Source organism: Trichechus manatus, unplaced genomic scaffold, assembly GCF_000243295.1.
Source record: "Trichechus manatus latirostris isolate Lorelei unplaced genomic scaffold, TriManLat1.0 scaffold00067, whole genome shotgun sequence".
Lineage (NCBI taxonomy): Eukaryota > Metazoa > Chordata > Mammalia > Sirenia > Trichechidae > Trichechus > Trichechus manatus.
In genome coordinates, this window is record NW_004444003.1 from 1543992 (window position 1) to 1571916 (window position 27925).

The 27925-nt window shown below is 39.5% G+C and overlaps 1 protein-coding gene across 9 annotated transcripts in view; it reads left to right on the top strand.

The window, feature by feature from the left end:
* The window catches only part of NMT2 (N-myristoyltransferase 2), an 85749-nt gene that overhangs the window by 23219 nt on the left and 34605 nt on the right, over positions 1-27925 (top strand). For 5 of the 9 annotated variants that reach the window (XM_004379665.2, XM_023734326.1, XM_023734332.1 and 2 more), the window contains exons 2-3: positions 22091-22226; positions 26706-26850. In XM_004379665.2, the coding sequence (XP_004379722.1) occupies positions 22091-22226; positions 26706-26850 (281 nt within the window). Of the gene's footprint in view, positions 1-9727; positions 10456-22090; positions 22227-22619; positions 22663-26705; positions 26851-27925 lie in introns of those variants that run through there. The other 4 variants (XM_004379666.2, XM_023734327.1, XM_023734328.1 and 1 more) reach the window with 2 other exon arrangements.

Consider the following 27925-nt stretch of genomic DNA (forward strand, 5'->3'; position numbering starts at 1 on the left):
GAGAGGTATTGATTTAGAAGTGAAACCAAAAGTATCCCATATAGCTTTGCTAAGTATATAATATGGTGTTTGCACAACGCCCAAATCATATAAGGTCATCTATTCACAGAATGTATTGTGTATGCTAAGCAATGCATGACCGTGTATTAAAACACATAGATGTAACCTTATTTTTTAAAAAGCTGTATACTATGTCACTGAATGGATGTAGCATTTTGGTGGCACAGTGGTTAAGAGTTCGACTGCTAACCAAAAGGTCGGCAGTTCAAATCTGCCAGCTGCTTGTTGGAAAGCCTATGGGGCAGTTCTAATCTGTTCTGTAGGGTCGCTATGAGTCGACATCAACTCGACACCAATGGGTTTTAATGGGTGTCCCCTATTAATAGACAATGAGGTTGTTTCTAGTTTTTCATGCTAATAAACAGTGCTGAAATTAATCTTTGTGCATATATCACTTCCCCCAAATATTTCTTAATAAATATTTTTAAATCTTTTTCAATTAACAAGTTTTAGGCAGACAGTGTAGTGACTGAAATGAGTATTAAACTAGGAATCAAGAAACTTCTGTCATTCACCCTCATTTGATGTTGGACTAGTTAATTAACCTAAGTATCAATGTCTTCATCTGTAAATTGAAGAGGCTACTTTAAGTAATCCATTTTGGCTTTGACAAGGACCTGCATTGTCCTAGGCCCAGTGCCTACCTTTAGGGGATAACAGAAGGCAGGGGAAAGAGCTTGGGTATGAACTGCCCTTCCACAAGCCTAGGGGAGACCTTAGACTGTCTGCATCAGGAGGGGTGCTCTTCTTGGATTAACTTTTTGTGATCACTGCCGAAGGGTAAGGGGAAAAAATAAATTTTGGCAAGAGATAGCTCCCGGTCCTTCTTTCTCTCCTGGCTTGTCCCAGCTCTAAGCTGTCCCTTCGAGACACTGCCAGTTCTTCCTTTTCTTTTAGGCAACTCTGAGTGCTGGGGTGTTTCTGTGCTTTATTTAATGTCCTTTTTTCTTTCCTCTACCATCCCAAAGTGGACCTTTAGTTCCCTTCTGGATTTAGGTAGTGCACATCCTTTTGTGTTTGAGGGCCCCAAGTTTGCCTTTGTGATTTCTGGTGAAAAGTGCCGTTTGTACAGCCTCACTGACTTGGCCTGTGACCCTTGACTTTGTCCATAGAAACTGGGGGGGGGGTTCCCCCCCCTCTGGCCTTTGCTCTTAGGCACGTGTCACAAACTCATCTCCCAACCTTTCTACCCTGGATGGAGCTATCTCATTTTCTCTATATGGGTGTTTTTCTAGCTTTTTTTCTTTTCAAAACCATCTACGGCTGTACTCCTTCTGAGCCACCGTCCTCTGAGTTCCATTAGCCCTCATAAGCCATGGTTCTGTTCCTATTTAGAAATTGACAATTACCTCATTATTATTACACCCTCCTTGCTCTTCTTCTGAGCCCTGGTGCAGTGGTTAAAAGCTACAGCTGCTAACGAAAAGGTTGGTAGTTTGAATCCACCAGCTGCTCCTTGGAAACCCTATGGGGCAGTTCTGTTCTTTCCTGTAGGGTAGCTTTGAGTCAGAATCAACTCGACAGCAACGGGTTTGGTTGGTTTGGTTGCTCTTCCTCATAGGTTTAACCCCATGAGATGGCAGTTTTCCTGCTACGCCTTACAAATCTTGTCACTTCACAAAAATTCTCTAGGGGGAAGAAAATCATAGTATGTTGCCACACCCTGTAACCACAAGAATTTCATCCAAATATGGAACTGTGAATCTAATAAAAGAATTGACAAGTTCTGTGATCAGCATTGTGATATGTAAAAGAGGAAGTAAAAAAATGAAAAATGGATATGCAAGGGAATTTAGAAATAGAAATATAATTTGGAAAGGCACCTCAAATTATTACCCTTGCTGACACACATTAATATATTAACTATAACAATGCTAATAAAATACTGAAATGAATCTCAGCTGGAAAAAAAAAAAGAGTTTTTTGACTTGTTAATTATCTTTATTTACTAAACTCTAAAAGGCCCAGAAATGGGGAGAAGTCATATTAGTAGGAGCTAGTGTGTGTATCAAGCTATTCAGAATAACACTTGTGAGCATGGGTGAGAAAAGGCTGTAAGAAGTAATTTTCACTAATTTGTACTCTCATGGAGGCTATACTCTGCCAGCTCCCTCGAGCCTTTTTTTAAAATTTGTTTTTTCTATTTGTTTTGTTCATCATTTCATCTTTAGGAAGAGTTTTGCTAAAGGTACACTAAAGAAAGCCTTTAAGAAATTTGTTGAATAGAAGAACAATTTGTATTTAGTCTTTCATTTATATACAATGATCTGAAAGATATATATATATATTTAGCATTTTAAATATTTCCTCCTTTATTCTCATCTCAGACTATCTGTAAACCAGTTTTTACTTCACAACCTAAACTTCACGCTAGGCTAGTTTCGGGCCAATGAGTATTGATAACATTTTATTATAAGTATAATTTAACATTAACTCTTACCAGAATTGGGTTTTTATGGGAAGTAGGCACCAAAATTGTTTGGTAATAAAGAGGTAACTTTAGAAGGAGAAGGCTAGTGAGATATAGGACATACTTTTTTACTTTTAGGATATGGTAAGGATTTGAAGGGAGTCCCTGGCTAGTTGTTTTAGTCATCTAGTGCTGCTATAACAGAAATACCACTAGTGGATGGCTTTAACAAAGAGAAATTATTCTCTAGAAGTCCAAATTCAGGGTGCCAGCTCCAGGGGAAGGCCTTCTCTCTATGTCAGTTCTGGGGTGAGATCCTTGTCATCAATCTTCCCCTGGTCTAGGAGCTTCTCAGCGCATGAACCCCAGGTTCAAAGGTGCGCTCTGCTCCTGACGCTGCTTTCTGGGTGGTATGAAGTCCCCCGGTCCCTCTGCTCCCTTCTCTCTTTTATGTTTCAAAAGAGATTGACTCAAGATACAACCTAATCTTGTAGACTGAGTCCTGCCTCATTAACATAACTGTCTGTAATCCTGCCTCATTAACATTATAGAGGTAGGATTTACAACAAATAGGAAAATCACATCAGATGACAAAATAGTGGACCATCACACAATACTGGGAATCATGATCTAGCCAAGTTTACACACATTTTTGAAGGGCACATATCAATCCATAACACCAGTGCAAATGTTTAACACATTTGGTGGCTACCTGAAAGATTGGAAGTTCCAGTCCACCCAGAGGTCAGAGGTGCCTTGAAAAAAAGGCCTGGTGGGCCTACTTCCAAAACAATCAGCCATTGGAAATAATACAATTTAATGTATTTTTTGTTGTTGTCGAGAATATACACAATAAAAACTACACCAATTCAAGTTTCTACATGTACAATTCAGTGATATTGACTGTATTCTTTGAGTTGTCCAACTATTCTCACCTTCCTTTTCTGACTTGTTCCTCCCTTATTAACATAAATTCACTGCCCCGTAAGGTTCCTATCTGAATTTTTAAGTTGCTGTTGTCAGTTTGATCCCATACAGATAGATCTTAAAAGAGCATAGTGCTCAAGGCAGACATTCTTTACTAGTTAAGTTAAACTATTGTTTGGTTTTAAGACTTCAGGGGATATTTTTGATTTAAGGTTTGAAGATTATCTTAGAGCAATAGTTTTGGGGGTTCATCCAGCCATCATGGCTCCAGGAACTCTGGAGTCCATGAGAATTTGAAATTCTCTTCTGCATTTCCCCCCTTTTTGAGCAGGATTCTTCTATAGACTCTTTGATCAAAACGTTCAGTAATGGTAGCCAGGCACCATCCAGTTCTTCTGTTCTCATGGCAGGAAATGGAAGGAGTTTAGAGAACCAAAAATTGGAAACAACCAAATATCTAAGAAAAAGGATTGCTTAATAAACTATAGACCAGAAGCTAGCAAAGGGAATCATTAAAGTTCTTCTACTTGAGCCAGGCTTGTATTGAATCCATTTCTTATTGTTTGACCATTTCCCAGAGCCAGCCACACTCTGCTGCTAACACAGGTGTAAATATTTAAACTGTTGGCTGGCCCCACAGTCACCTCTACCCAAAGCTTCAGCTTCAGTAGCTGCAGCCACCTGCTTCCTTGGTGGACCTTTATAATGATCTCCTTTCTTCCTGGCCATCTACTTTTGGGGCAGTTTTGAGCTCTGAACCTTCCTAGGACTTGTCCATGACTTACTGCTTTGACCAGAGAGTATATGGCTTTGAAGAACTTCTGCTAGGTCCTGCCTACATCAATCCCAAGAGAAGAAGGAACATGCTGAGAAGGGGACAAAGCCATGGAACCAATGAGCTGGCTGAAATCTTACTGTAGGTCAGAAACCATATTATGACAGCTAAAAGCTTGGCTTCTTGCTTTGTACTGAACATTGTGTTATTGTCATTAGCTGCAATTGAATCAGCTGCCCTGTCTTGTGCCACCCCCATGATCGGTTACAGATTGGGCCATTGTGATCCATAGGGTTTTCATTGGCCGATTTTTGGAAGTAGGTCACCAGGCCTTTCTTTCTAGTCTGTCTTAGTCTGGAAGTTCTGCCAAAACCTATTCGGCATCACAGCAACATGCAGACCTCCACTGACATGTGGGTGGTGGCTGAGCTTGTAGTGCATTGGCTGGAATTGAAACCGGGTCTCCTACATGGAAGATGAGAATTCTACCACTGAACCACCAATGCCTTCATGGACTGTACATTACACTTGGGGGAAAATGTGAAGAAATTATCACTAGAATTGCATAGATAAGCCACTGACAGAAGCAAAGTTACTCATGGGACTTCTCAAAAACCTAAACTGCAGGTAAAATCCGTTATTGTGTGATTGACTTATGTAGGATGGGTGGCCCGATCCAGGATGAGGAAAGACTTGGGGCCAGCCACCCAACAAATTGAATGTGCCTCAGCCAACTTCTCACGGCTGTGGGTGTGAACGCTCTTCCCTTAGTAGTGCAGTGTGATGCATCTTTCGGTTACCTTTGCTTTTTTTCGTAAGCTGTACCAAAACCTCTTCATGTATTTACTCCCTTTTAGTACCTTTCCTTCTAGTAGAGGGATTCAGTATCCCAGACAACACACGCACATGCACACACATACACGATACTAAAGATCTTGTACAAATCAAACAAGTCGGCTAATAACAAATGTTCAAAGATCACGAGTAGGCAGTTCACAAAAGAAGTTGTAAAAATTGCCAATAAGTAGCCAAAAAGATGTTCAGCCAGTAGAAATGCACAAATGAGAGGCAGTATAGCATAGGAATTACAGGGTTTCTGGAGCTAGACTGGCTGGATTCCAGCCCTGGCTCTGCCATTACTAGCTGCATGACCTTCGATGAGTTATGTAACCTCTCTGTATTTCAGGTTTGTGTAAAATGGGGATAATAATAATAGGACTTAACCTCCCAAAAGGAGCCCCGGTGACACAGTGGTTAAGTGCTCAGCTGCTAACCAGCAGGTCCACAGTTTGAACGCACGGGAGAAGGATGTGGCAGCCTGCTTCCATAAAGATTACAGCCTTGGAAACCCCATGGGGCAGTTCTACTCTGTCCTATAGGATCACTATAAATCAGAATCGACTCAGTGGCAACGGGTTCACCACCCAAAATTGTTGCGAGAAATAACAAGGTTGATATTTGTAAAGCACTTAGGAGAGTTCCTGAAGTGTTAGCTGTTATGATGATGATGATGATGACGATGACAGTGGTGACTACAGTGACAACTGTATAGTTCTCCAAAGTGGTGGTATCAATTTACATTTCACCAGCTGTACGCGTAAATGAGACTTCCTTTTCCTCACATTCTTCAGATATTAGTAGACTTTAAAATGTTTGTTAAAATCATGGATAAAAAGGTTATCTGAGAAATAGAAAATTAAAAAAATCTTTTTTAAGGTATCTGAGGTTTTAATTTTCATTCTTCTCCTTGCTGGTGGAATTGAGCATCTTTTCATAAGTTACGGAATACTAGAGTCTCCTCTTTGTGAAGTGTTTGTTCATATCCTTAGCCCATTCTTCTGTCAGTCTTTTGTCTTTTTCTCTTTGATTTCTCATTCATTCAGAAAATATTTATTGAGAACTTTTTATATGTCAGACACTGCTTTAGGCAGTGGGAATACAATAGAAAACTCAGTCTTATAGATCTTATGTTCTAGTAAGAGGGAAAGGAACAAATAAATAATACAGTCATAATAGCTAACATTTGCTGAGTGATTTCTGTGTACCAGGTACTACACTAAATTCTTATTTTATTCTCACATTTTTCTAATATTCTTAATTAAAAATGTCATCCTTTTCCAGATACGGAAACTGAAGCACAGAGAGGTTAAGTAATATACTAAGTTACACAGCTAGGAAGTAGTGGAGCCAGGGTTCAAACCCAGGTAGTCATATTCCAGCTAAAGCCTATAATCCTGGCCAGGGTATTATGTTGCCTCTCTGTACTATACTGGAGATAAAATGTGAAAGGGAAAAGAGCTTTTTATGTATTCTGGCTACTAGTATTTCATCGTGTATGTTACAAGTAAACCACTTGCAGTGACGTGAGTTTCGACTTACAGCCACCCTATGTGTGTCAGAGTAGAACTGTGCTCCATAGGGTTTTCAATGGCTGATGTTTTGGCAGTAGATCACCAGGCCTTTCTTTGAAGGTGTCTCTGGGTGGACTTGAACCACCAACCTTTTGGTTAGCCGCTGAGCGCATTAACTGTTTGTACTGCCTTGTGGTTCCTGTGTTACAAATATCTCCCCCCTTTTTTTATTTAAAAATTTTGTTTATAAACACTCTGCCATGAAATATTTAACTTTGATGTAGTCAAAGTTATCCCATTTTATCTTACGGTTTGCACTTTTGGGTCCTAATTTTAAGAGATTCTTCCTTCACTGACACTATGAAGTTGTTGTCTTACTCTTTGTTATTCATTCAACAGATATTTACTTGAGCATCTACTATATGCCAGAGACTGTACTAGGCACTGCACACATGTGAATTAAACAGACGAGAATCACTGTGTTCTCAGGTTTAAGGTTTTGTTTTCCAAGATTGGGTCCTGAGTTCATCTGGAATTTGTTTTTGTATATTAAGGGAGGTGGTAAACTAAGTTATTTTTCTTTCTATAAGAAGTAGCTTTTCTGATAACAATTTATTAAAAAGTTCATTCTTTCAGCACTGATTTATGATAACATCTTTAACATATATCAAGTTCCTATGTATCATGGGTTGTGACTGGTCTGTTCCATTGATCTTGTCTATTCTTGAGCTCCATGTGTATTTTAATAATGCTTTAGTAGTTACAGAGGTATTGTGGTTATTATAGACAGCTTAGAAAATTCATGAATATACAAAGAAGAAGATTAAAATCACTTATAACCCCAGCATTTCCTATGTAGGAAATTGGAAATCGAAGGGAAAATATTTGTAATGTAATTACATTATCAAACTACTAATGTTTCTTTGGTTTCACTGTGGGGGAGAGTTAAGTGGTCTCTCTGGTGATATCCTATAAAATCTAAAATTTTTTTTTATCTTTGGAATTTACATATCATATGTTGAGTGCCTTTGATGTTTCTCTTACTTAATGTGTTAATTTAAGTTGCTATTACAACTAGACCCTAACTTGTAATGATTGAACACAATGGAAGTGTCCTTCCTGTTCTATAACAGTCGTGAGCAGGTGTTCAGATGGATGGCTAGAGGACTGTCCTTCATTCTGTCAGTCAGACAGTAGACTTCTCCGTCTGGTGGCTTTGCCGTCTGCTGTGTCTCATCCTAAGTCTGTATCCAGTACGCACCACCAGCAGTATATTAGCATTTTGCTTCCTCCACATTCTTACCAACACTTGTTATTATGTCTTTTTGATGATAGCCATCCTGGTGGGTGTAAAGTGGTGTAATTGTCCGTTCTTATTCCCAAATTCTAGTCTCCTTAAGGCTTCTGGGAAATGGAAAAGTAGCTCTTCCTCATTCAAGGGTTGGGGAGTTCTGCCTCTCGCCACTCTATAAGTGCTATCAGATAGGTCTGGGAGTGAGAGCATGGAGAAGCACACACAGAAGGATGTGTGACCAGCCTGGAAGTGGCATTCAACACTTCCACTCACATTCCATTTTCTAGAACTCAGGCCCCACCTCACTGCAAGGGAGCTGGGAAGTGTAGTCTACCTGTGAGTCTGAAGAAAGGGAGAGTGGATGTTTGTTGACAGCTAGCAGTCTCTGCCTCCATTGTTTTTCCCAGAGTCACTGTAAAATGTTTACATGATTCTGTTACACTAGATATTCTGTTAAGTCCCATCTGTAAATTCCATGAGTGCTTCTTGCAAGAGATTTTTTGAATGTGCTTATTAAATATTTGATATTTCCATGGCTGAGAAGGGGTTGATTGATTTACACCTGAGATTTGCCAACAATTCTCTTTAGTCACAGACTGAAGTATCTGTACTTTCCGAGGCAGCAAAATTGAGATCTTTTTGAATCTTCACAAAACAAAGTTGTGAATCTATCTTATGAAACCTTGGGGAAGAGGGACACAGAACTTCTGTTCTTAAAGACTCAAGGGAGCTTTATAAAAGGGCTACATGATTTCCTTGGCTAAATTTCTGTGATTCAGTGATCAGCTTCAGGTACTGAGTTGTCAGAATCAGTTTTTCTCCACTGGTTTTTCAAGAGCAGTCTTGAGCATAGGTTTCCTTCACTATCCTGAAGTCTTATCTGACATCTCTCCAACCCAGGTGATGTGACATCTCTTTTTGTTACACAAGTCTTCCCTCAGACTACCTGGATTCCTGCAGGTAGCAGACCATATAGCTAGGCAGCAGTCGCCACCTTCTGGTCTACGCAGGTCTTAACAACATCTTATCATCCCCCACCCCACCCCCACGCCCCCGCCCTGGGGCAGGGATTTCACCTGTTGGTTGTTTAATAACTTTAGTGAGACAGAGTTCACACACCATACAGTGTACTTCTTTAAAATGTACAATTTAGAGGCTTTTATTATATTCACAAAGTTGTACAAAATCACCACAATCAATTTTAGAATATTATCACCCGAAAAACAAACCCATATTCCTTTGTTGTCACTCCCTCAAGCCTTCTATTCCCACACTTCCTAACAACCACTAATCAACTTTCTTCTGCCTTTATAGATCTTCCTATTCTGGACATTTTATATAAATGGAGTCACAGTATGTGTTTTTTTGTGGTTGGCTTCTTTCACTAAGCATAATGTTTTCAAGGTTCATCCATGTAGTAGCATGTGTCAGTATTTCATTACTTTTTATTGCTGCATGATATTCCATTGTAGGTATAAGCCACATTTTATTTATCCACTCATCAGTTGATAGACTGATGTGTGGCCAACCTGGAAGTGGCATATATCACTTCCATTCATGTTCTATTGTCTAGAACTCAGGCCCCACCTCACTGCCTTAGCTGGGTTGTTTCTACTTTTGTATTATAAATAGCTGCTATGAACATTCATGTACAAGTTTTTGTGTGGACATACATTTTTATTTCTGTTGGGTATGTACCTAGGAGTAGAATTGCTGGAACATATGGTGACTTTATGTTTAGCCTTTTGAGGAACTGTCAGACTGTTTTCTAAAACAGCTGTGCCATTTTACTTCCCACCAGCCGCATATGAGGGTTCCAGTTTTTCCACATCCTCGCCAACACTTGTTATTATTTGTTGTTTTTATTCTAGCCATCCTAGTAGTTATGAAGTGGTGCAGTTGTCAGTTCTTACTCCCAAATTCCAGTCTCCTTAAGGCTTCTGGGAAATGAAACAGTAGCTCTTCGTCATTCAAGAGTTGGGGAGCTCTGCCTCTAAGTACTATATAAATGTCGTTGCTGTGTGCCTTCCAGTCGATTCCAACTCATAGCAAGTTGGATTATATAAATACTATCAGATATGTCTGGGGGTTTGGAGGATAGGTTGACTAATTTAGCCCCATTTTCTGTAGCTCCCTGTCAGTGTAGAAATTTGGAAAAGGCAGTTTTTCACCTGGGGTCTCTTATGCAGTTGCAGCTGATGTTGTGTTGGTCTATAGTCATATGAAGATGGGACAGAGCTGATTGACCAGGATGGCTCTCTCACTGCCAGCAGTTGATACTGGCTATTGGTTGGAAGTCAGCTACACTGTCTGCTGGAGTGTCTACTGGAGTGTTTCAGGGCAGTCTGACCACTTGTATGGCTCCTGGCTTCTCCTAGAGTGAGCATCCCAGGTCAACCAGAAAACTACAGGGCCTTTTTTGATCTAGCCTTGAAAGTCACATAGTGTCACTTCCACAGGGTTACAAGCAAGTCACAAGCCTACCCAGATGCAAGGGGAAAGGACATAGGCCCCACCTTGTGATGGATGTAGTATCACAGAATGTATGGACATGTTTTAAAAGTGTTTATACCTGTAACAGTGCCTGGTAAAAAATGGATGTCACCATGTGTTTGTTGGATGAACAAATGCGTATTCAGTAAGTATGCATGTCAGTCTCGCTTATTATATCTGCTTGTTTTTGCACAGTACAATCTAAACTCTTTAATAACATAGGGGCTTCATTATATTTACAGTGTATTTTTGAAAAGTAGGGGCATATTACTTTGCATTGTACACATTTTAATCCACACGGATTAGAAGGCTGCTTTTTTTTTTTTTTAAGCCATAAAAATAAGAGGGTAATTTTGTAATAGAGAAGGCCTTTCTCAATAAGATTTAAAAGCCAAAATGCCACAAAGGAAAACTCTCAAATATTAGACTACATAAAAGTTCTAAACTTCTGTACGGGAAAAGATACCATCAGCAAAATGAAAGCTAAAAAAATAAACTGGAGATAAAGTATTTGCGATATAAATAATAGATCACAAAATAGGCAGCACTTTGGTGATGTGGTTAAGAGCATGGGCTCTGGATGTCGCATTTCATATCCCAGCCCCACTATTTGCTAACTTGGTGACCCAGGGCTTCAGTTTTCTTTCAATGTGTAATGTAAGGATAAAGTACATCCATCTCCTAGGGCTGTTGCAAGGACTAAAGGAGATTAAGTATGCAAAGTAAATACTTAATAATAGCTGCTATCCATACTTTTATAAGACCTGACCTGTTGCCATTGAGTTAATTCTGACTCATAGTGACCCCATAGAACAGAGCAGAACTGCACCATAGGATTTCCAAGGAGCGGCTGGTGGATTCGAACTTTCAGCCTTTTGGTTAGCAGCCATGCTGTTAACCACTGTGCCACCAGGGCTCCAAGAGCACCTACAAATCAATTTTTTTTAAATGGCTTTTAGAAAAAGGATATGAATGAGCAATTCACAGAAAAAAAAAGTCCAATAAACATATGAAAAGATGTGTAACCTCCTGATTAAAGAAATGAAAATGAAATCTACAGTGAAATTTTATTTATTTACAATGAGATTTATTTTCCACCTACCAGACTGTCAAGGATGAAAAAGAATGATATATCAGTGCTGGCAAAGATGTAGGGAAACTGGCACTCTGATTTACTGGTAGTGGGAGTGGCAACGTATTTAGGAAAGCAGTTTGCATGCTTTATTAAAACTAAAAATGCACATGCCCTTTGACCTAGTTTTCACCTTTGGACAGACTTTGGGCAAAGCATGAATGCACAAAAATGTAGGTACTAGAATGTATTTTTTCTTTTTTTATTGTGCGTTAGGTGGAAGTTTATAGAGCAAATTAGATTCCCCTTCAATAGTTTGTACATAGAGTGTTTCATGGCCCTTGACTTTATTCCCTGCAGTGTGTCACCACTCTCCTCATTTCTGCCCTGGGTTCCCCATTTCCTTTCATTCTGATTTCTACCCCTTCCTGACTTCTTATCTTTGCTTTTGCAAATACTGCCCTTTTGATCTTGTATAGTTGATTGTTCTAAGGAGCATGTTCCTCGGGGTTGTTGTTTATTTTATGGGCCTGTCTATTGTTTGGCTGGAGGTGGACTCTGGGAATGGTTTCAGTTCAGGTCAGAAAGGTGTCTTAGGGCCATAGTCTTGGGGGTTCCTCCAGTCTGTGTAGTAAGTGGTCTTTTTTGTGAATTTGATTTTTTGTTCTCCATTTTTCTCCCTCTCTGTCTGGGACCCTCTGTTGTGGGACCCTCTGTTGTGATCCCAGTCTGAGTGGTCAGTAATGGTACCTGGGCACCATCTAGTTCTTCTGGTCTTGGGGTCATGTAGGCTGTGTGGTTCATGTGGTCCATTAGTCCTTTGGACTAATTGCTCCCTTGAGTCTGGAAGAGACCATTAGTTGTATCCTAGATGACTGCTCATAAGCTTTTAAGACCCCAGATGCTACTCACCAGAGTAGGATGCAGAACATTGTCTTTATGAACTATCTTGTGCCAGTTGACGTAGATGTCCCCTGAGTCTACGGTCCTTTGTCTTTGAGCCTAGGAACTTCATCCTGTGAGGTGCTTGATTATGTCTAAGAGGTTTCCCTGACTGTGCCCCTTGTGTGCTCTGTTATCTATATTAATATATGAGGAACACCTACAGTCATGTACGTAGAAGTACCCACCACCATACCTGTATCTGCCGATGAGCGTGCTCCCTTACGCCCTCCCACACCTCTTGGCTTATCTATCTACCTGTGTATCCATTTGTAAATTACTGTTTGTTAATACTATTGTTGCAGGATTGTCAATGCTATAGTAGTTACCATAGTTGCGCTTTATTCTTGTGCTCCTCTCAGTGTCCTCTCTTGCATTGGTCAAGTTGTGCTGACTTCTCCCATATTGTGTATTGCCTTTCCCTTCACCAGTATTAACACATGTCTACTATTTGGTAAATTTCCCTCCCTCTCCTTCCCATCCCTAGTAACCATCAAAGAATTGTTTTTTTTTTCTGTGTAAACCTTTTGTTGTTACTTTATAATAGTGATCTCATACAATATTTGTCCTTTTGTGATTGATTTATTTCACTGAAAACAATGCCCTCCAAATTCATCCATGTTTCATGGATTTGTCATTGTTCTTTATTGTGTCACATTCCATTGTGTATATGTACCACAGTTTGTTAATCTATTCATCTGTCAGTGGGCACTTAGATTGTTTCCACCTTTTTGCTATTGTGAATAATGCTGCAGTGAACATGGGTATGCATATGTCTATTCTTGTGACGGCTTTAGGGTATATACCTAGGAGTAGGATTGCTGGATCATATGGTATTTCTATTTCTAGCTTTTTAAGGAGGCATCATATCATTTTCCAGAGTGATTGTACCATTTTCCATTCCCACCAGCAGTGTGTGAGAGTTCCAGTTTCCCCACAACCTTGCCAACATTTGTTATTTTCTGTTTTTTTGATTAGTGCCAGTAATATCAGAGTGAGATGGTATCTTATTGTAGTTTTGATTTGCATCTCTCTAATTGCTAATAATCATGAGCATTTCTTCATATGTTTGTTAGCAGCCTGAATGTCTTCTTTGGTGAAATATCTGTTCATATCCTTTGCCCATTTTTTAATTGGATTGTCTTTTTTTTTTTTTTTTAAGGTGTTGAAGTTTTCTATGAATTTTAGAGTTTACACCCTTGTTGGATATGTTATAGCCAATTTTTTTCCCCAGTCTGTAGGTTCTCTTTTTACTCTTTTGGAGAAGTCTTTTGTTGAGCATAAATGTTTAATTTTTAGCAGGTCCCATTTATCTAGTTCGTCTTATGCTATGTGTGCATTTTTAGCTATGTTTGGTATTCTATTTAAGCCATATATTAGAGTGCCTAGGATTGTCCCTGTTTTTTCCTTCCTGGTCTTTATAGTTTAAGGTTTTATATTTAGGTCTTTGATCCATTTCGTGTCAGTTTTTGTGTTGGTGTGAGTGAGGTATGGGTCCTGTTTCATTTTTTTTACAAATAGATATCTAGTTTTGCCAGCACCATTTGTTGAAGAGACTGTCTCTTTCCCATTTAATAGACTTAGGTCTTTTGTCAAAAATAAGCTGTCCATGGGTGGATGGATTTATGTTTGGGTTCTAGATTCTGTTCCATTGGTCTGTGTGTCTGTCGTACCAGACTGTCGTGGCTATATAGTAGGTTCTGAGATCAGGTGGTATGAGGCCTCTTGCTTTGTTCTTCTTTAATAATGTTTTACTCATTCAGGGCCTCCTTCCCTTCTTTATAAAGTTAGTGATTAGTTTTTCCATGTCGTTGAAGAATGCTGTTGGGATTTGAACCGAGATTGCATTTTATCTGTATATCGCTTTGGGTAATATTGACATTTTCACAATGTTAAGTCTTCCTATCCAAGAGCATGGTATGTTTTTCCATTTATGTAGGTCTGTTGGTTTCTTGCAGTAGTGTTTTATGGTTTTCTTTGTATAAGTCTCTTACGTCCCTGGTTAGATTTATTTCTAAGTATTTCATCCTTTGGGGGGGCTATTATAAATGGTATTGTTTTTCTGATTTCCTTTTCAGAGTTCTCTATGTTGATGTAAAAGAATCTAACTGCTTTTTGTAGGTTGATCTTGTATCCTGCCACTTTGCTGAATTCTTCTGTTAGTTCTAGTAGCTTTGTTGTGGAATCTTTGGGATTTTCTATGTACAAGATCATATCATCTGCGAATAGGGATAGTTTTACTTCTTCCTTACCAATTTGGATGCCCTTTGTTTCCTTTTCTTACTTTATTGCTCTCGCTAGGACTTCCAATACAGTGTTGAATAAGAATGGTGATATAGGGCATTTTTGTCTGGTTCCCGTTCTCAAAGGGAATGCTTTTAGACTCTCTGTTGAAGATAATGTTGGCTGTTGGTTTTGTATAAATTCCCTTTATTGTGTTGAGGAATTTCCCTTCAATTCCTATTTTGCTGAGAGTTTTTATCAGGAATGTGTGTTGAACTTTATCAAATGCCTTTTCTGTGTTCATTGAGATGATCATGTAATTCTTTTCCTTTGCTTTATTTATGTGGTGGGTTATGTTGATTGATTTTGTAATGTTGAACCATCCTTGCATGGCTAGTATGAATCCCACTTGTATTATTTTTTTGATATGCTGTTGAATTCTATTGGTTAGGATTTTGTTGAGAATGTTTACATCTATATTCATGAGGAATATTCGTCTGTAGTTTTCTTTTTTAGTGATGTTTTTGCCTGGCTTTGATACAGGGTTATGCTGGCTTCATAGAATGAATTTGGAAGTATTCCTGCCTTTTCTGTATTCTGGAATGGTATGAATACAATTGGTGTTAACTCTTCTCTGAATGTTGGGAATAATTCTTCAGTGAAGCCATCTGGGCTGGGTCTTTTTGTTGTTGGGAGTTTTAATGACCCCCTCAATTTCTTCTGTTGTTATCAATCTGTTCAAATTTTCTACCTCAGTTTGTGTTAGTTAAGGTAGGTAGTGTGTTTCTATAAATTTGTCCGTTTCCTCTAGGTTTTCAAATTTGTTGGAGTACAGTTTTTCATAGTATTCTTTAAGGGTCCTTTTTTATTTCAGTTGGTTCTGTTAAGTCACCCATCTTATTTCTTATTTGGGCTATTTGTATCATCTCCTGTTTTTCTTTTGTCGCTTTGGCCAGTGGTTTGTTGATTTTATTGATCCTTTCAAAGAACCAGCTTTAGTCTTGTTGAATCTTTCTATTGTTTTTCTGTTCTTTTTCATTTCTTTCTCTTTTCTGGGTAGGGGAGTTGGGGGGCTTATTTCTGGACTCTCCATTCTATTCCAAGGGTCTATTTATCTTTTCTTTTTTTTTATTGTGCTTTAGGTTAATTTCTCATCTGAAAATTTATACACCTATTGTTTTGTGACATTGTTTGCAATCCCCACAATGTGACAGCATGATCCCCCTTTCGACCCTGGGTTCCCTGTGTCCATTCGTCCAGTTTCTGTCCCTTCCTGCCTTCCTGTCCTGCTTTTAAACAGGAGCTGCCCATTTTGTCTCATATATTTGATTGAACTAAGACGCATATTCCTCACATGTGTTATTTTTTGTTTTATAGGCCTGTTTAATCTTTGTCTGAAAAATGGGCTTCAGGAATGGTTTCAGTTCTGGGTTAGCAGAGCGTCTGGGGGTAATTTCTGCTCTAATTTTTATTATTTCAACTGTGGGCTTCTTTTTCTGCTCTTCAGTTGTTTGAGTTGTGGGGTCAATGTTTTAATTTTTGCCCTTCTTTTTTGATGTGTCTGTTTATTGCTATAAATTGATCTCTGAGCACTGCTATTGCTGTGTCCCAAACGTTTTGGTATGTTGTGTTTTCATTATCGTTTGATCCTAGGAATTTTTAAATTTCTTCTTTGATTTCTTTTACCCAGTAGTTTTTAAGCAGGGTATTACTCAGTTTCCATGTGTTAGATTTTTTTCCTTGCTCTTCCTGTTACTGATTTCTATTTTTATAGCATTGTGATCAGAGAAGATGCTTTGTATTATTTTGATGTTTTTGAATTTGTTGAGGCTTGCTTTGTGGCCTAAAATGTGGTCTATTCTGGGAATGATCTATGAGCATTGGAGAAGAATGTGTACCTTGCTGCTATTGAGTGGCATATTCTGTGTATCTATGAGGTCGAGTTGGTTGGTTGTGGTATTTAGATCTTCTGTGTCTTTTTTGAGTTTTTTTCCAGTTGTTCTATCCTTCACCGAGAATGGTGTGTTAAAGTCTCCTAGTATTATTGTGGAAGTGTCTATTTCTCTTTTCAGTGCTGCTAGAGTTTATTTTATGTATTTTGGAGCTCTGTCATTGGATGCGTATATAGTTACTATGGTTATGTTCTCTGGTGGATTGACCCTGTAATCATTATATAAGGTCCTGTGTTTTTTTTTATTTTTATTTTTATTTTTTATTGTACTTCAGGTGAAGGCTTACAGAACAAATAGTTTCTAATGAAACAGAAGTACACATGTTGTTTTATAACATTGGTTAACAACCCCACAACACATCAACCCTCTAACTTCTCAACCTCTTTTTTTTTTTTGGTGAAAATACACATAGCCAAAGATACACTATTTCAAAAATTTCTACATGTACAGTTCAGTGACTATAATGTCCTGTGTTTTATGGTGGATTTTACCTTAATGTCTGTTTTATCAGAGATTAATATTGCCACTCCTGCTGTTTTTTGGTTATTGTTTGGTTGATGTAACTTTTTCCATCCTTTAAGTTTTTGGTTTTTTATATCTTTGTGTCTAAGGTGTGTCTTTTGCTGACAGTGTATTGATGGGTCATGTTTTTTATCCGTTCTGCCAATCTCCGTCTCTTTACTAGTGCATTTAAGTATTTATATTCAGTGTGAGTATTGATAGGTATGAGTTTATTGCTGTCATTTTTTATGCTTTTGTGTGTGGTATTAACGGTTTCCTTGTTCTGCTTAATTTTCTGTGCTGAGTTCTTTTTGATTGTGGCTTTTCTTTTTGTTTCTTTCATTGTTGTTGGTTTTGTGTGTACTGAGTATGATTTTCTTCTTTTATATATATTTTTCATTATTGTGCTTTAGGTGAAAGTTTACAGCTCAAGTTAATTTCTCATTCAAGAATTTATACGCATATTGTTTTGCGACATTGGTTGCAATCCCCACAATGTGACAGCACCCTCCCCCTTTCACCCGGGGTTCCCTGTGTCCATTCATCTTGTTTCTTGTCCCTTCCTGCCTTCTCATCCTGCTTTTTGACAGGAGCTGCTCATTTAATCTTGTATATCTGATTGAAGTAAGAAGTACATTCCTCACATGTATTATTTTTTGTTTTATAGTGGTGTCTAATCTTTGTCTAAAGAGTGGGCTTCAGAAATAGTTTCAGTTCTGGTTTAACAGAGCATCCAGGGGCCATAGTTTTTGGGGTTCCTCCAGTCTCTGTCATACCGTTAAGTCTGCTCTGTTTTACGTGAATTTGAATTCTGTTCTACATTTTTCTGCTACTCTGTCTGGGACTTTCTGTTGTGTTCCCTGTCAGGGGGGTCATTGGTGGTAACCAGGCACCATCTAGTTCTCCAGATCTAAGGCTTCTTTTACATTTTCTTGAGTAGGTTTGTTATAAAGTTGGTCTGGTTTTTACAAATTGCCTCAATTTCTGTTTATCTGGAAATGTCCTAATTTTAGCATCATATTTGAGGAATAATTTTGCTGAATATAAAATTCTTGGTTGACAGTTTTTTTCTTTCAAAGTTTTATATATGTCATACCATTGCCTTTGTGCCTGCATGGTTTTTGTCGAGTAATCAGAGCTTAGTCTTATTGATGCCCCTTTTTTGGTGCTCTTTTGTTTTTCCCAGGCAGCTTTCAGGATTCTTTCTTTGTCTTTGGTTTTGGAAAGTTTTATTATATATCTCATTGTTCTTCTTTTGGAATCTATCCTGTATGGGGTTCGTTGTGGCTCTTGGATGAGTATCTTCTTGTCTTTCATGATATTAGGGAAGTTTTTTGTTACCAAATCTTCAACAATGCTTTTTTGCTTTTTGTTATCTCCTCTTCTGGGATTCCGATCACAGGTAAGTTATTCCTCTTGATAGTATCCCACATAATGCTTAGACCTTCTTCGTTTTTCTTCTTCTTCTTCTTTTTTTTGCTTGTTCCTCAAACAGATTAGTGTCAAAGGATTTGTCGTCTATTCCACTGATCCTGTCTTCCATTGTTTCAGTTCTACTTCTATGACTTCCCATTGAGTTGTCAATTTCTTAAATTTTATTGTTAAGCTTCTGGATGTCTAGTTGCTGTTTTTGTATGGTTTCCAATTATCTATTTATTTTGTCATTTTGTTCTTGTATTGTTTCCTGAATTCTTCTAGCATTTTGCCTGTGCTTTCCTTGGTTTTGTCTGTGTTTTCCTTGATTCCTTCAAGAACTCTATACATAAGTCTTTTGCATTCCTTATCAGGAAGCTCTATTACCTTTTTTTCCTCAGGGAGGTTTTCTGGTCCTTTATTTTGATCACTTGCTGGGGCCATCTTACGTTGCTTCTTTAGATGGTTTGCTATACTCTGTTGTCTTTGGGAGATTAATGTGTTATTTTATTTATTTGTTAGTTGTATAATCGTTTGCTGGGTCCTGTTTTTTTTTTGTTTTGTTTTGATGATTCCTGGCAGATGTGGCTGGTGTGGTGGTCTGGTTGCTGGACTGGCCATGCTGGAGTGCTCCCTACCTGCCACCGGGCAAGTGGGGCAGTGGGTAGGTGTGGGAGCTTGGGTCTTGCAGGGTGGCTGAGGGTAAGTTGGTTGGGCTTTGGCCTCTGTCTGTCTTCGGTTCTGTGGTGCAGTAGTGGGCAGTAGTGCTTTCCTTGCAGGTAGAGCAGCCGGTGTGGTGGGCGAGGAAGCATGGTCATCACCTCACTGGTTGAAGGGGGAGTGGGTGGTAGAGGGGGGATGGTAGGCAGACGTGCATGCAGTCTAACTATCTCAGCCTCCTCCTGGATGGGGAGGGAGGAAGGAATGGCAGGCGGATGCGCACTCAGTCACACTGCATCTGCCTGTTGGTGGGTGAGGAGAGGGAGGAAAGTACAGCAGGTAGATATGTGCACACTTGCTCCGCTTCCATGTCGTGCTGAGCAGGAGGAGGGAGGAAAGGACTCATGGGGGATACACGCAAAGTTGCGGCTACTTCACCCCTCTCTGGGCAGGTTGAGGGAATTGTGCCAGGTGGATGTGTGCACAGTGGTGCTGCCTCCACCTCTTACCTCATGCAGGACAGGGGGAAGGAGGAAGGGTTGGCAGAGGGGTGCACATGCAATCCTGTCTCCTCCACCCCTTGCTAGGTGGGGGGAAAGAAGGAAGGAGTGGTAGGCGGGCTCTTCAACTGTCTTGCTGCCCTGCCCCTGCTGGGCCCTTGGAGGGGTGTAGGTGGCAGGTAGGCGCACGCACTGGAGCGCGCCTGCTCTGACTCATCGGGTGGGCAAGGAGGGTAGTGGACGGGGTTGCGTGGGGTAGGGGAGAAGAAGAGAGGCTTGTGTTGTGGTCCCCTGGTCAGGCGAGGTGGTCAGGGTATGGGATCCACTACTGCCTCCAATCAGGAGAAAGGGGTGAAGAGGGAATGTGTCCCTCTGGCTGGACATGGTTGCCAGGGAACTTCGTGTTCTCTACAGTCAGCAAGTGGGACTTGTCCCCTCTTGAGTGTTTGGGGGGGACTCCCGGGGACTGATTGGGTAGGAGAATCCTGCTGATACTCTGCAGGTCTACCACCTTGTGTGTGCTACTCACCCCTGAGGTCAGGGTCCACCGCTCCTGAGTATCTCCAGTTCTGGATCCTGGTTCCTCCATGCCTCTGCTTCTTTCCATGTGTGTCTGTAGAGTTTCCCTGTCCCTTTTGGGAAAGCTGTGCAGTTGCCTTTCTGTTTTCTTCACGTGGGTTCGCTGCTGGCTTTGTCCTAAGATGGCCACATCAGGCCAGGATGACTGGCTGAGCTCCTGCATTCCATGTTACTCCTCGTTCTCTGCATTCACGTACTTTTTCCTTCTAGTCAGTGTTCGATTCAGTTCTTAGACCTTCTTTTTTGATGTTCAGTATTCTCAGAATCTGCTTCTGTTTCACTTGGTTTTTTGGTCTTTGGTACAGAGGTGCGGTATGGTGCATGTGACTAAGCCACCCATATTGGCTCCCCCCGCCCCAGAATATTTTTTTTGCAGCAGTATTTTTAATATAAAAAAAAGTTGCTGTCAAGTTGATTCTGACTCATGGCGGCCCAGTGTTTGTCAGAGTAGAACTGTGCTCCACAGGGTTTTCAGTGGTTGATTTTTCAGAAGTAGATCACCTGCCCTTTCTTCTGAGGCACCTCTGGATGAACATAAACCTCCAACCTTTGGGTTAGCAGTCTAGTGTGTTAACTGTTTGCACCACCCAGGGACTCCAATTTTAATATAGGAATGGTTAAACAAGATATGATATATTTACGCAGTGGAGTGCTATCAAAAACAAACAAACAAAAAAAAAAACCTTTTGCCGTCGAGTCAGTTCCAACTCACAGAGACCCTACAGGACAGAGAAGAACTGCCCCATAGAGTCATAGAGTTTCCAAGGAGTGCCTGGTGGATTCGAACTGCCAGCCTTTTGGTTAGCAGCTATAGCACTTAACCACTATACCACTAGTGTTTGCACCACCAGTTGGAGTGCTATACAACTGCTAAAAAGAAATCAGCTCATTATGTCCTGACATGAAAATATTTTCAAGCTACGTTAAGTAAAGGGAAGAAAAGCAAGTTGATACATAGTATGTTCAAGATTCCATTTTTATTTAAAAATTACTCAGAGTAAAAACAAGGCCGTGTTTACAGAACAGAATCAGTTTTGGAAGAATATATACCAGAAAAACTATTGGTAGCTTTTGAAGGACAGTATTATAAAGGATGTTAATATATTGGTGATATTTAAATCTTGTATGATGAACATTTGTTTTGTAATTAGGAAAAAATTAGGAAGAGAAAATTGGTAGGAACAGATAGATCTGACTGACTTAAAATCTGATGGGATTGGTTGTCTCATCAGTTTGGCCTACCTCAGGCAATAATAATCTCTGACTCTAAATTTTAATTTATTTCCTGGGAATTTTAGTGGGAGAGTAGGCCCAAGTAAATGGAAAATTAAAATCTCCTTATGGGTTTTTTTTTTTTTTCCTGTTTTTTTGCTCTTTCAGAATATAACTAGCATAAGATGACAGGAATTCCAAACTGAAATGTTGTAACAGTTCATGTTATTTTTACTTACAGAGTTTTTTGTTAGTCCTGCTAGTAAAAAATCTTTATCCGAAAAATATCTCCTTCTCAAGAGAGGCAGTTTCTTTAGTTCTGTTGCAACAAGATTCATGGTTTGTTGTACCCAAGAGATGTTTTACAGTGGAATTTTTTACAACTATAAAGTCTCCCTGAAGAGACTAACAGAAATGTAGGTTAGGAAAGCAGTGATACCATAACTGTGAAAGCTATTGGACTGCATTTATAAAATATGGTTTACAATACAGTCTTCCTGCGTAAATGACATCTAAGTACCCTACAGTGTGACTGAATATGGACTAATATTCTCCTGCATTGTCTCTGTTAATTTCTTAATCCGACCAAGTTTCATCTTCCATTGGCATCCCCACATAGTGTTTCCACCCTGTGTAACATACATGTTTTTCTGAATTATTAGTTTAAAGCTATTTTATATAACAGTTTCTTGTTGTTCTTGTTTATCCCTTTGAATTTTCTAACAGAAGTCCCAGAGGGGATTTGGGAGCCAAAAAGAAAAAGAAGAAACAAAAGAGAAAAAAGGAGAAACCCAATTCCGGAGGCACCAAGTCAGATTCTGCATCTGATTCCCAGGAGATTAAAATGCAGCAGCCTTCAAAAGTGAGAGCCCTGTTTTTATTTTAACCTCTGTGGTTTCTCATGCATGTGAGAGTGGGTTTATGCAGCTTAATACTCGGTTGAGTCAGATGTGTAGTTAGGGTTTCTGTTGTGACTGTGCGTTGAATGGCACTAGTAAAAGGAGGGTATTTACAGCCTTAAAACTGCCTTTGGCACTCAAATAACTAGTAGGTACAAATTGAACTTTTGTGTGTCTGTGGATACCTCCCATGCTTCTCCCCTTTCTCAGTTAGTATTTAGACTGTAGCCATAGAGGAAAGTCTCAATGTGAGCATGTTAGGTTTTTTTTAAGTTACACTTAATATTTGATGACTTTTAGTTCAGAAGATATTCACGTTTTAATTTCTCTGGGTGTCTGTCTAATTACCTGAATAGCACAACACCATCTGGCAGCAGATTTCAGCGGGAGCAACCATGGGTAAGTCTTACATTGACTTTGAATCAAGCCAGTCTTCAGTGGCCATTCTTGATTATATTGTCAAGGGTGGGACATACATCTTCACATTCCCCTGAAGAAACACCTGTTTTAGGCCAAAGTAGTAGTTGTCCAGCTGAGCTCTGTGTTGGCAGATTGCCAACAGGCGGAGGGTTGGTTGTGTTCCATGGGCATCTCATAGTACAGATGGCAGCCACCCACTTTTTGGAGCTAATCCCCAGTCACCCAGTCCTTGTGTGCTGGGAAGCACAAAGCCCTCTTGATGCAAGAATCTTAAGGGTGAAAAGGGGTAGAGTCACAAGTACAACAAAACAGAGATTATTTTTGATAACTGATTGTAGCTCAAAGCATGTGGTTTACTGGAAATGGCCCAGGAGGTAGAAACCTTGGGTTTAGTCCTGGCTCCATTACTCACAAGCTGTTTGCCTTTGGACGAGTTGCCCTCATTAAGCCCGTTTCCTTATTTGTAAAATGGGGATGATACCCTCATGCCAACTCAAGGGTTGTTATGAGGTAAAAATAAGATAATTTTTATGAAATGATTTTTTTATATTGTAAAGCACTGTGTAAGGAACCCTGGTAGTGCAGTGGTTAAAGCGCCCAGCTGCTAACTGAAAGGTCGGCAGTTAGAACCCACCAGCTGCTCTGTGGCAGAAAGTTGTGGCAGTCTGCTTCTGTAAAGATGACAGCCTTGGAAACGCTATGAGGCAGTTCTACTCTGTCCTGCAGGGTCACTGTGAGTCAGAATCGACTCAGTGTCAGTGAGTTTAAAGCACTGTGTATATTGCAAGTTATTGCCATTATGCAAGTTTTGTGGGATTTTAAAATTTTTCTCTTGTATAAAGCTTATATCGTATCCCATGAGGTGAGTCTTGCAGGTGGTTTTTTCCTACTACATCTAGAGTCTGAGAAATGAAATGATTCGCCCCAGTTTTTCCCTGACTGACTTTGTGGGGTGAGGAGAAAATGGAGCCTTCCTCCTTAGCTGTTCCGTTTGGTTCTCATGTAATGAATTTTCTACCAACTAGACATAATTTTCAAGGTAACTCATAATGAGGATGCCGCCACAAGCTTGCAAAATACCTCTCTCGTTTCTGAACCTTGCTTCATCAGATAAATGTGCTGCTAGTTCATACGCAATTTGTGGACATCTCCTTATTGGCTTTTACCATCCCCGTCAGCTTGTACCCATCCTCTGTATCCCTGAGGATTCTGACCCTTCCCCTACCTCTGGTCACGTGTAAGAAACTAGAGCCAACCAAGGCAGGAGAAACTGTTAGCATTATGTGGTAGAGAATTACATTTTTTTCCTAGTTAAAAGCAAGTCAAAATTGTTTCAATGTGGGCTTTTCTCCATTGCATTTTTAAAAACTGGGGCTCCTTCTCCTTAAACTGATGCTCACTGTAGATAACACCATAAAGTACAGTAAGACTGCGTTTGGAGTGTATTCTGGGCAATACTCAAGAACCAAAATAAAAGTGATATTTGTTTGTGGATTCTTGTATACTTCTTAGTGGTAGATGACTTGACTTTTTTTTCCCAAGATGGTAAATTTGTAAAGTATTGGGTAAAGAGTATAGTTGATGTTTAGTATTCCACAAGGAACAAGTGTGGAGGAGAAGGGGGGTACCTGACTCTCCCATAGGAATATAATAGTGGGGGTTGATTCAGGGTCCGTGTACATTCTCACCCTTCGTAACACTAATTCATTTCTCCCCAGGTGGTACAACTACGGAAGTTGTTTAATGGAATGGATAGGTTTAAGAATTTATGTATTTGAGTTTTCCCTACTGCTTTGTCACCATGGATTTGAAAATTATGCTTACTTACATCTTCTTAAAGGATGTATTTAAATAGTGAGCATTGGGATATAAATATTTTATGAATAGTCATTTCATGTAGACAGTGTTGGTTGACTTGATGAAGCTAATTATAGGTGGGATATAAACCACTCTGAGGTCTTCTTCCTGGAGCTGGGATATCATTGGCTCCTTTGGAACAGAGATGCTGATTCCTTTGTGTTTGAGTTTGATATATTAGTGTTAAACGTCCTTGGGTGACACAAGCAGTTTGCGATCAGCTACTAACCTGAAGATTGGCAGTTCAAACCCACGCAGCATGCTGTGAAAGAAAGGCCTGGCATTCTTCTTCCATAAAGATTACAGCCAAGAAAACCCTATGGGGCGATTCTATTCTGTTAACACATGGGTCACCATGAATTGGAATCAACTACAGCAAGGGTTTATTAGTGTTAGAGGATTTAACTCAAATATCGGGAAAGAAAAATTGTCATAACAAATTGGGTGCAGACACTATAGACATATTTTTGTAAAACTGAGGTTTTTTTGGCTTTTTAAGATAAACTGATACATGTCCAAGTATTGTTAGTTAAATATGCTGAGATCTCACTTGCTATATAAGTTGTAGATTGTATTGTTGGAGTTAAAATGGATATAAATTTCATTTTGCTAGAAATCAGGTATTTTTATGTTGGAAGTTCATAAGAGACCTGAACAAGAGAAATAATTCAAAAATACAGCACATTAGAAGATTAGCAGAAGTACTTTGTTAAATTGGCATCTGTGATTAAAATATGAGCTTTAGGATTTTGATCTCAATCATATATAAGACAAGCAGTCTTACAACACTGTGGTAATTCTGGGCTGTGCTGTTAAGTCATATAAGTAGAGACAGTAAGCCTGTCTCCAGCTAGACATCAGCACTTTATTTCCTTGAACCATCCTAGTTGCAAGAATCCTAAGGAAACCCAGTGAGTGAAGCAGTCACAGCACTCTATATTAAATAAATCCCATTTTGTGCTGTGTCAACTGGGTAAGCTTCCCAAGTTAAGTTGTTGACTCCAGACTTCAGACTTCAGATTCAGAGTTGAACAGAGAAGTCCAAAGTTGTGTTTATAAGCCATGGAGGATTGATTGTACCTTTCCTTGGGCCTCATGGTGTATACAGGAAAACTGAAGGGCTCTGAAATTTCTTCTAACCACTTTTGAATTAGAGCTAAGCGCAATCTCTGTATGGTATCAAAATTCTAAAAATTGTCTATTATTCTGCATATTTAAAACACTCACAGGTTTTCATTTTTAGTCCCATATACTGCCCTCTCATTTCAAGCACAGCCTCATTTCCCATGTATTATTACATTATTTGAGGGATTTTAAAAAAAGGAGGGAGGCTGGGGAATCTTTAGAGATGACAGGAATACGGGCTTTGGGGAAGGAACTCTGGAATTTAAAGGTATTGTCAGGTTTATAGACTGAGAATATATATGTTACTAAAAAGGAGCCTATGTTGCAGCACTTGTGTTGGGGAGAGCAGGCTGTGGTTGCCAAGGATCAGATTTATAGAGGAAACAGCTGGTGCTTGTTGGAAGGTTTCTCTCTCGAGGAGCATCGGCATCAGGAGAAGGGCTGGGCGTAGTCCAGGCAAAAGAGGAGTTGTTGATGGTTTCCTTTCTTGATTATCACTTCCTTCCCAGCTCAGCACTAAATTCGGATTTCTTTTGGTTTCTTCTTTTTTTTTTTAATGAACTAAAATTCCCCTTTCTGCCTAGTTTCTGTTCTAGAAGTTATTTGCTTTGTCACCCCATTGCTGTTCCCGAGCATTAACCCTAACAGCGAAACCCCCATAGTGGCTGACTGGCTGCCTTGTGACAGTAGTGCACAGATTGCATGTCCCTCCTTTTACTTCCCCTCCCGGATGAGTCCTGGTGAGGAATATTTGCAGATGGGTGGGAAACTGCAGCGACAGGTGGAGTGATTGACTTGAGATTCCCCAAACTGCCAGAGAGCCCCATTAAAACTATAGAACTATTGTTATCTTTGACATTATATGTTTGCTTATACTTGAATATGGTAACATAGTTGAGTCGAGTACCTTGGCCAGGCTTAGAGGAGGATGACTAGTTTCCAGGTGTTGTAGTCTCCAAGACAGAGACGGGTGTGCCCTAGGTGTAAAGGCAGTGGCAACGTCTTCATATTCTGTGTCTGTATGTCTTTGCTGTTTATAGAACCCCACCATTCCAATGCAGAAGTTGCAGGATATCCAGAGAGCAATGGAGCTGTTATCCGCGTGCCAGGGCCCAGCCAGGAACATTGATGAGGCTGCAAAACACAGATACCAGTTTTGGGACACGCAGCCGGTACCCAAACTAAGTAAGCACTTCTGCTTTTTTCACAAACAATGCTGGATTAACAACAAAAAAACGTAAAAGAGGCTCAACTTGACCTATATAACTTGTTTTATACCACAGGTTAGAGATTTACATGAAAGTAACGTACTTTTTGTTTTCCATAAAATATTACATTTTAACTAGTGACATTGACTTTAAATAATACGACAATTTTAGTCTAATAATTATCCCTCTAAAAATATCCTGTTTCCTCACACCTGAAACATCAGTGTATTAAAAAATGTGTATATATAAAAGAGAGAGTCTCTCTCCCCACTTCCTTTTTTTTTTTTGCTTGCTTCTAAACTTCATAGTTAATTGTTTTGCCTGTGCATAAATTTTTCATAGTTTTACACCTCGTTATTCCAAAAGACACAGAGAATTTGCCCTATTAAATCTTACTGAAATGGAAAATTTGTACTATTTTATAAGAGAATTCTGAACACTCACCAGTGATGTTAATTAGTATCAATTCAATAACATGACAGTATAATAAGGGAATTAGAACACCTCATGAAGGCCTTTGTAAGGGGTTTTGGTTCATGTTAGAAATTATCTGTAAGCAAGCCTTCTTCCCTTGGTGCTCGTGTCTACTTTATCAGATTTGTGAGACCACTTAGACTTTTACAAGTTAAGTTGCCATAACATAATTTAATTGTTCCTCTTTTACATTATGCAAAAAAGATAAGTGTCGTAAAATTTTCTAAGAATGTATTATAACCTAAACCTACTTTGTCTTATATGTATATGAAAATAGATTGTCATACAACTATTTCTAGTTTTTCTTTTTTTGATTGATTCGGTTCCAGAATCTGTATAATATAGAGATTAATTGCCATACAAACTTTTTAATAGCCCAGTTATGCACAAACACAAACAAAGGAGCCCTGGTGGCACAATGGTTAAGTGCTCGGCTGCTAACCAGAAGGTCGGCAGTTTGAACCTACCCAGTGGCTCTGCAGGAGAAAGACCTGGTGATATGCACCCATGAAGATTACAGCCTAGAAAACCCTATGGGGCAGTTCTACTCTGTCACACTGGGTCTCTGTAAGTTGAAG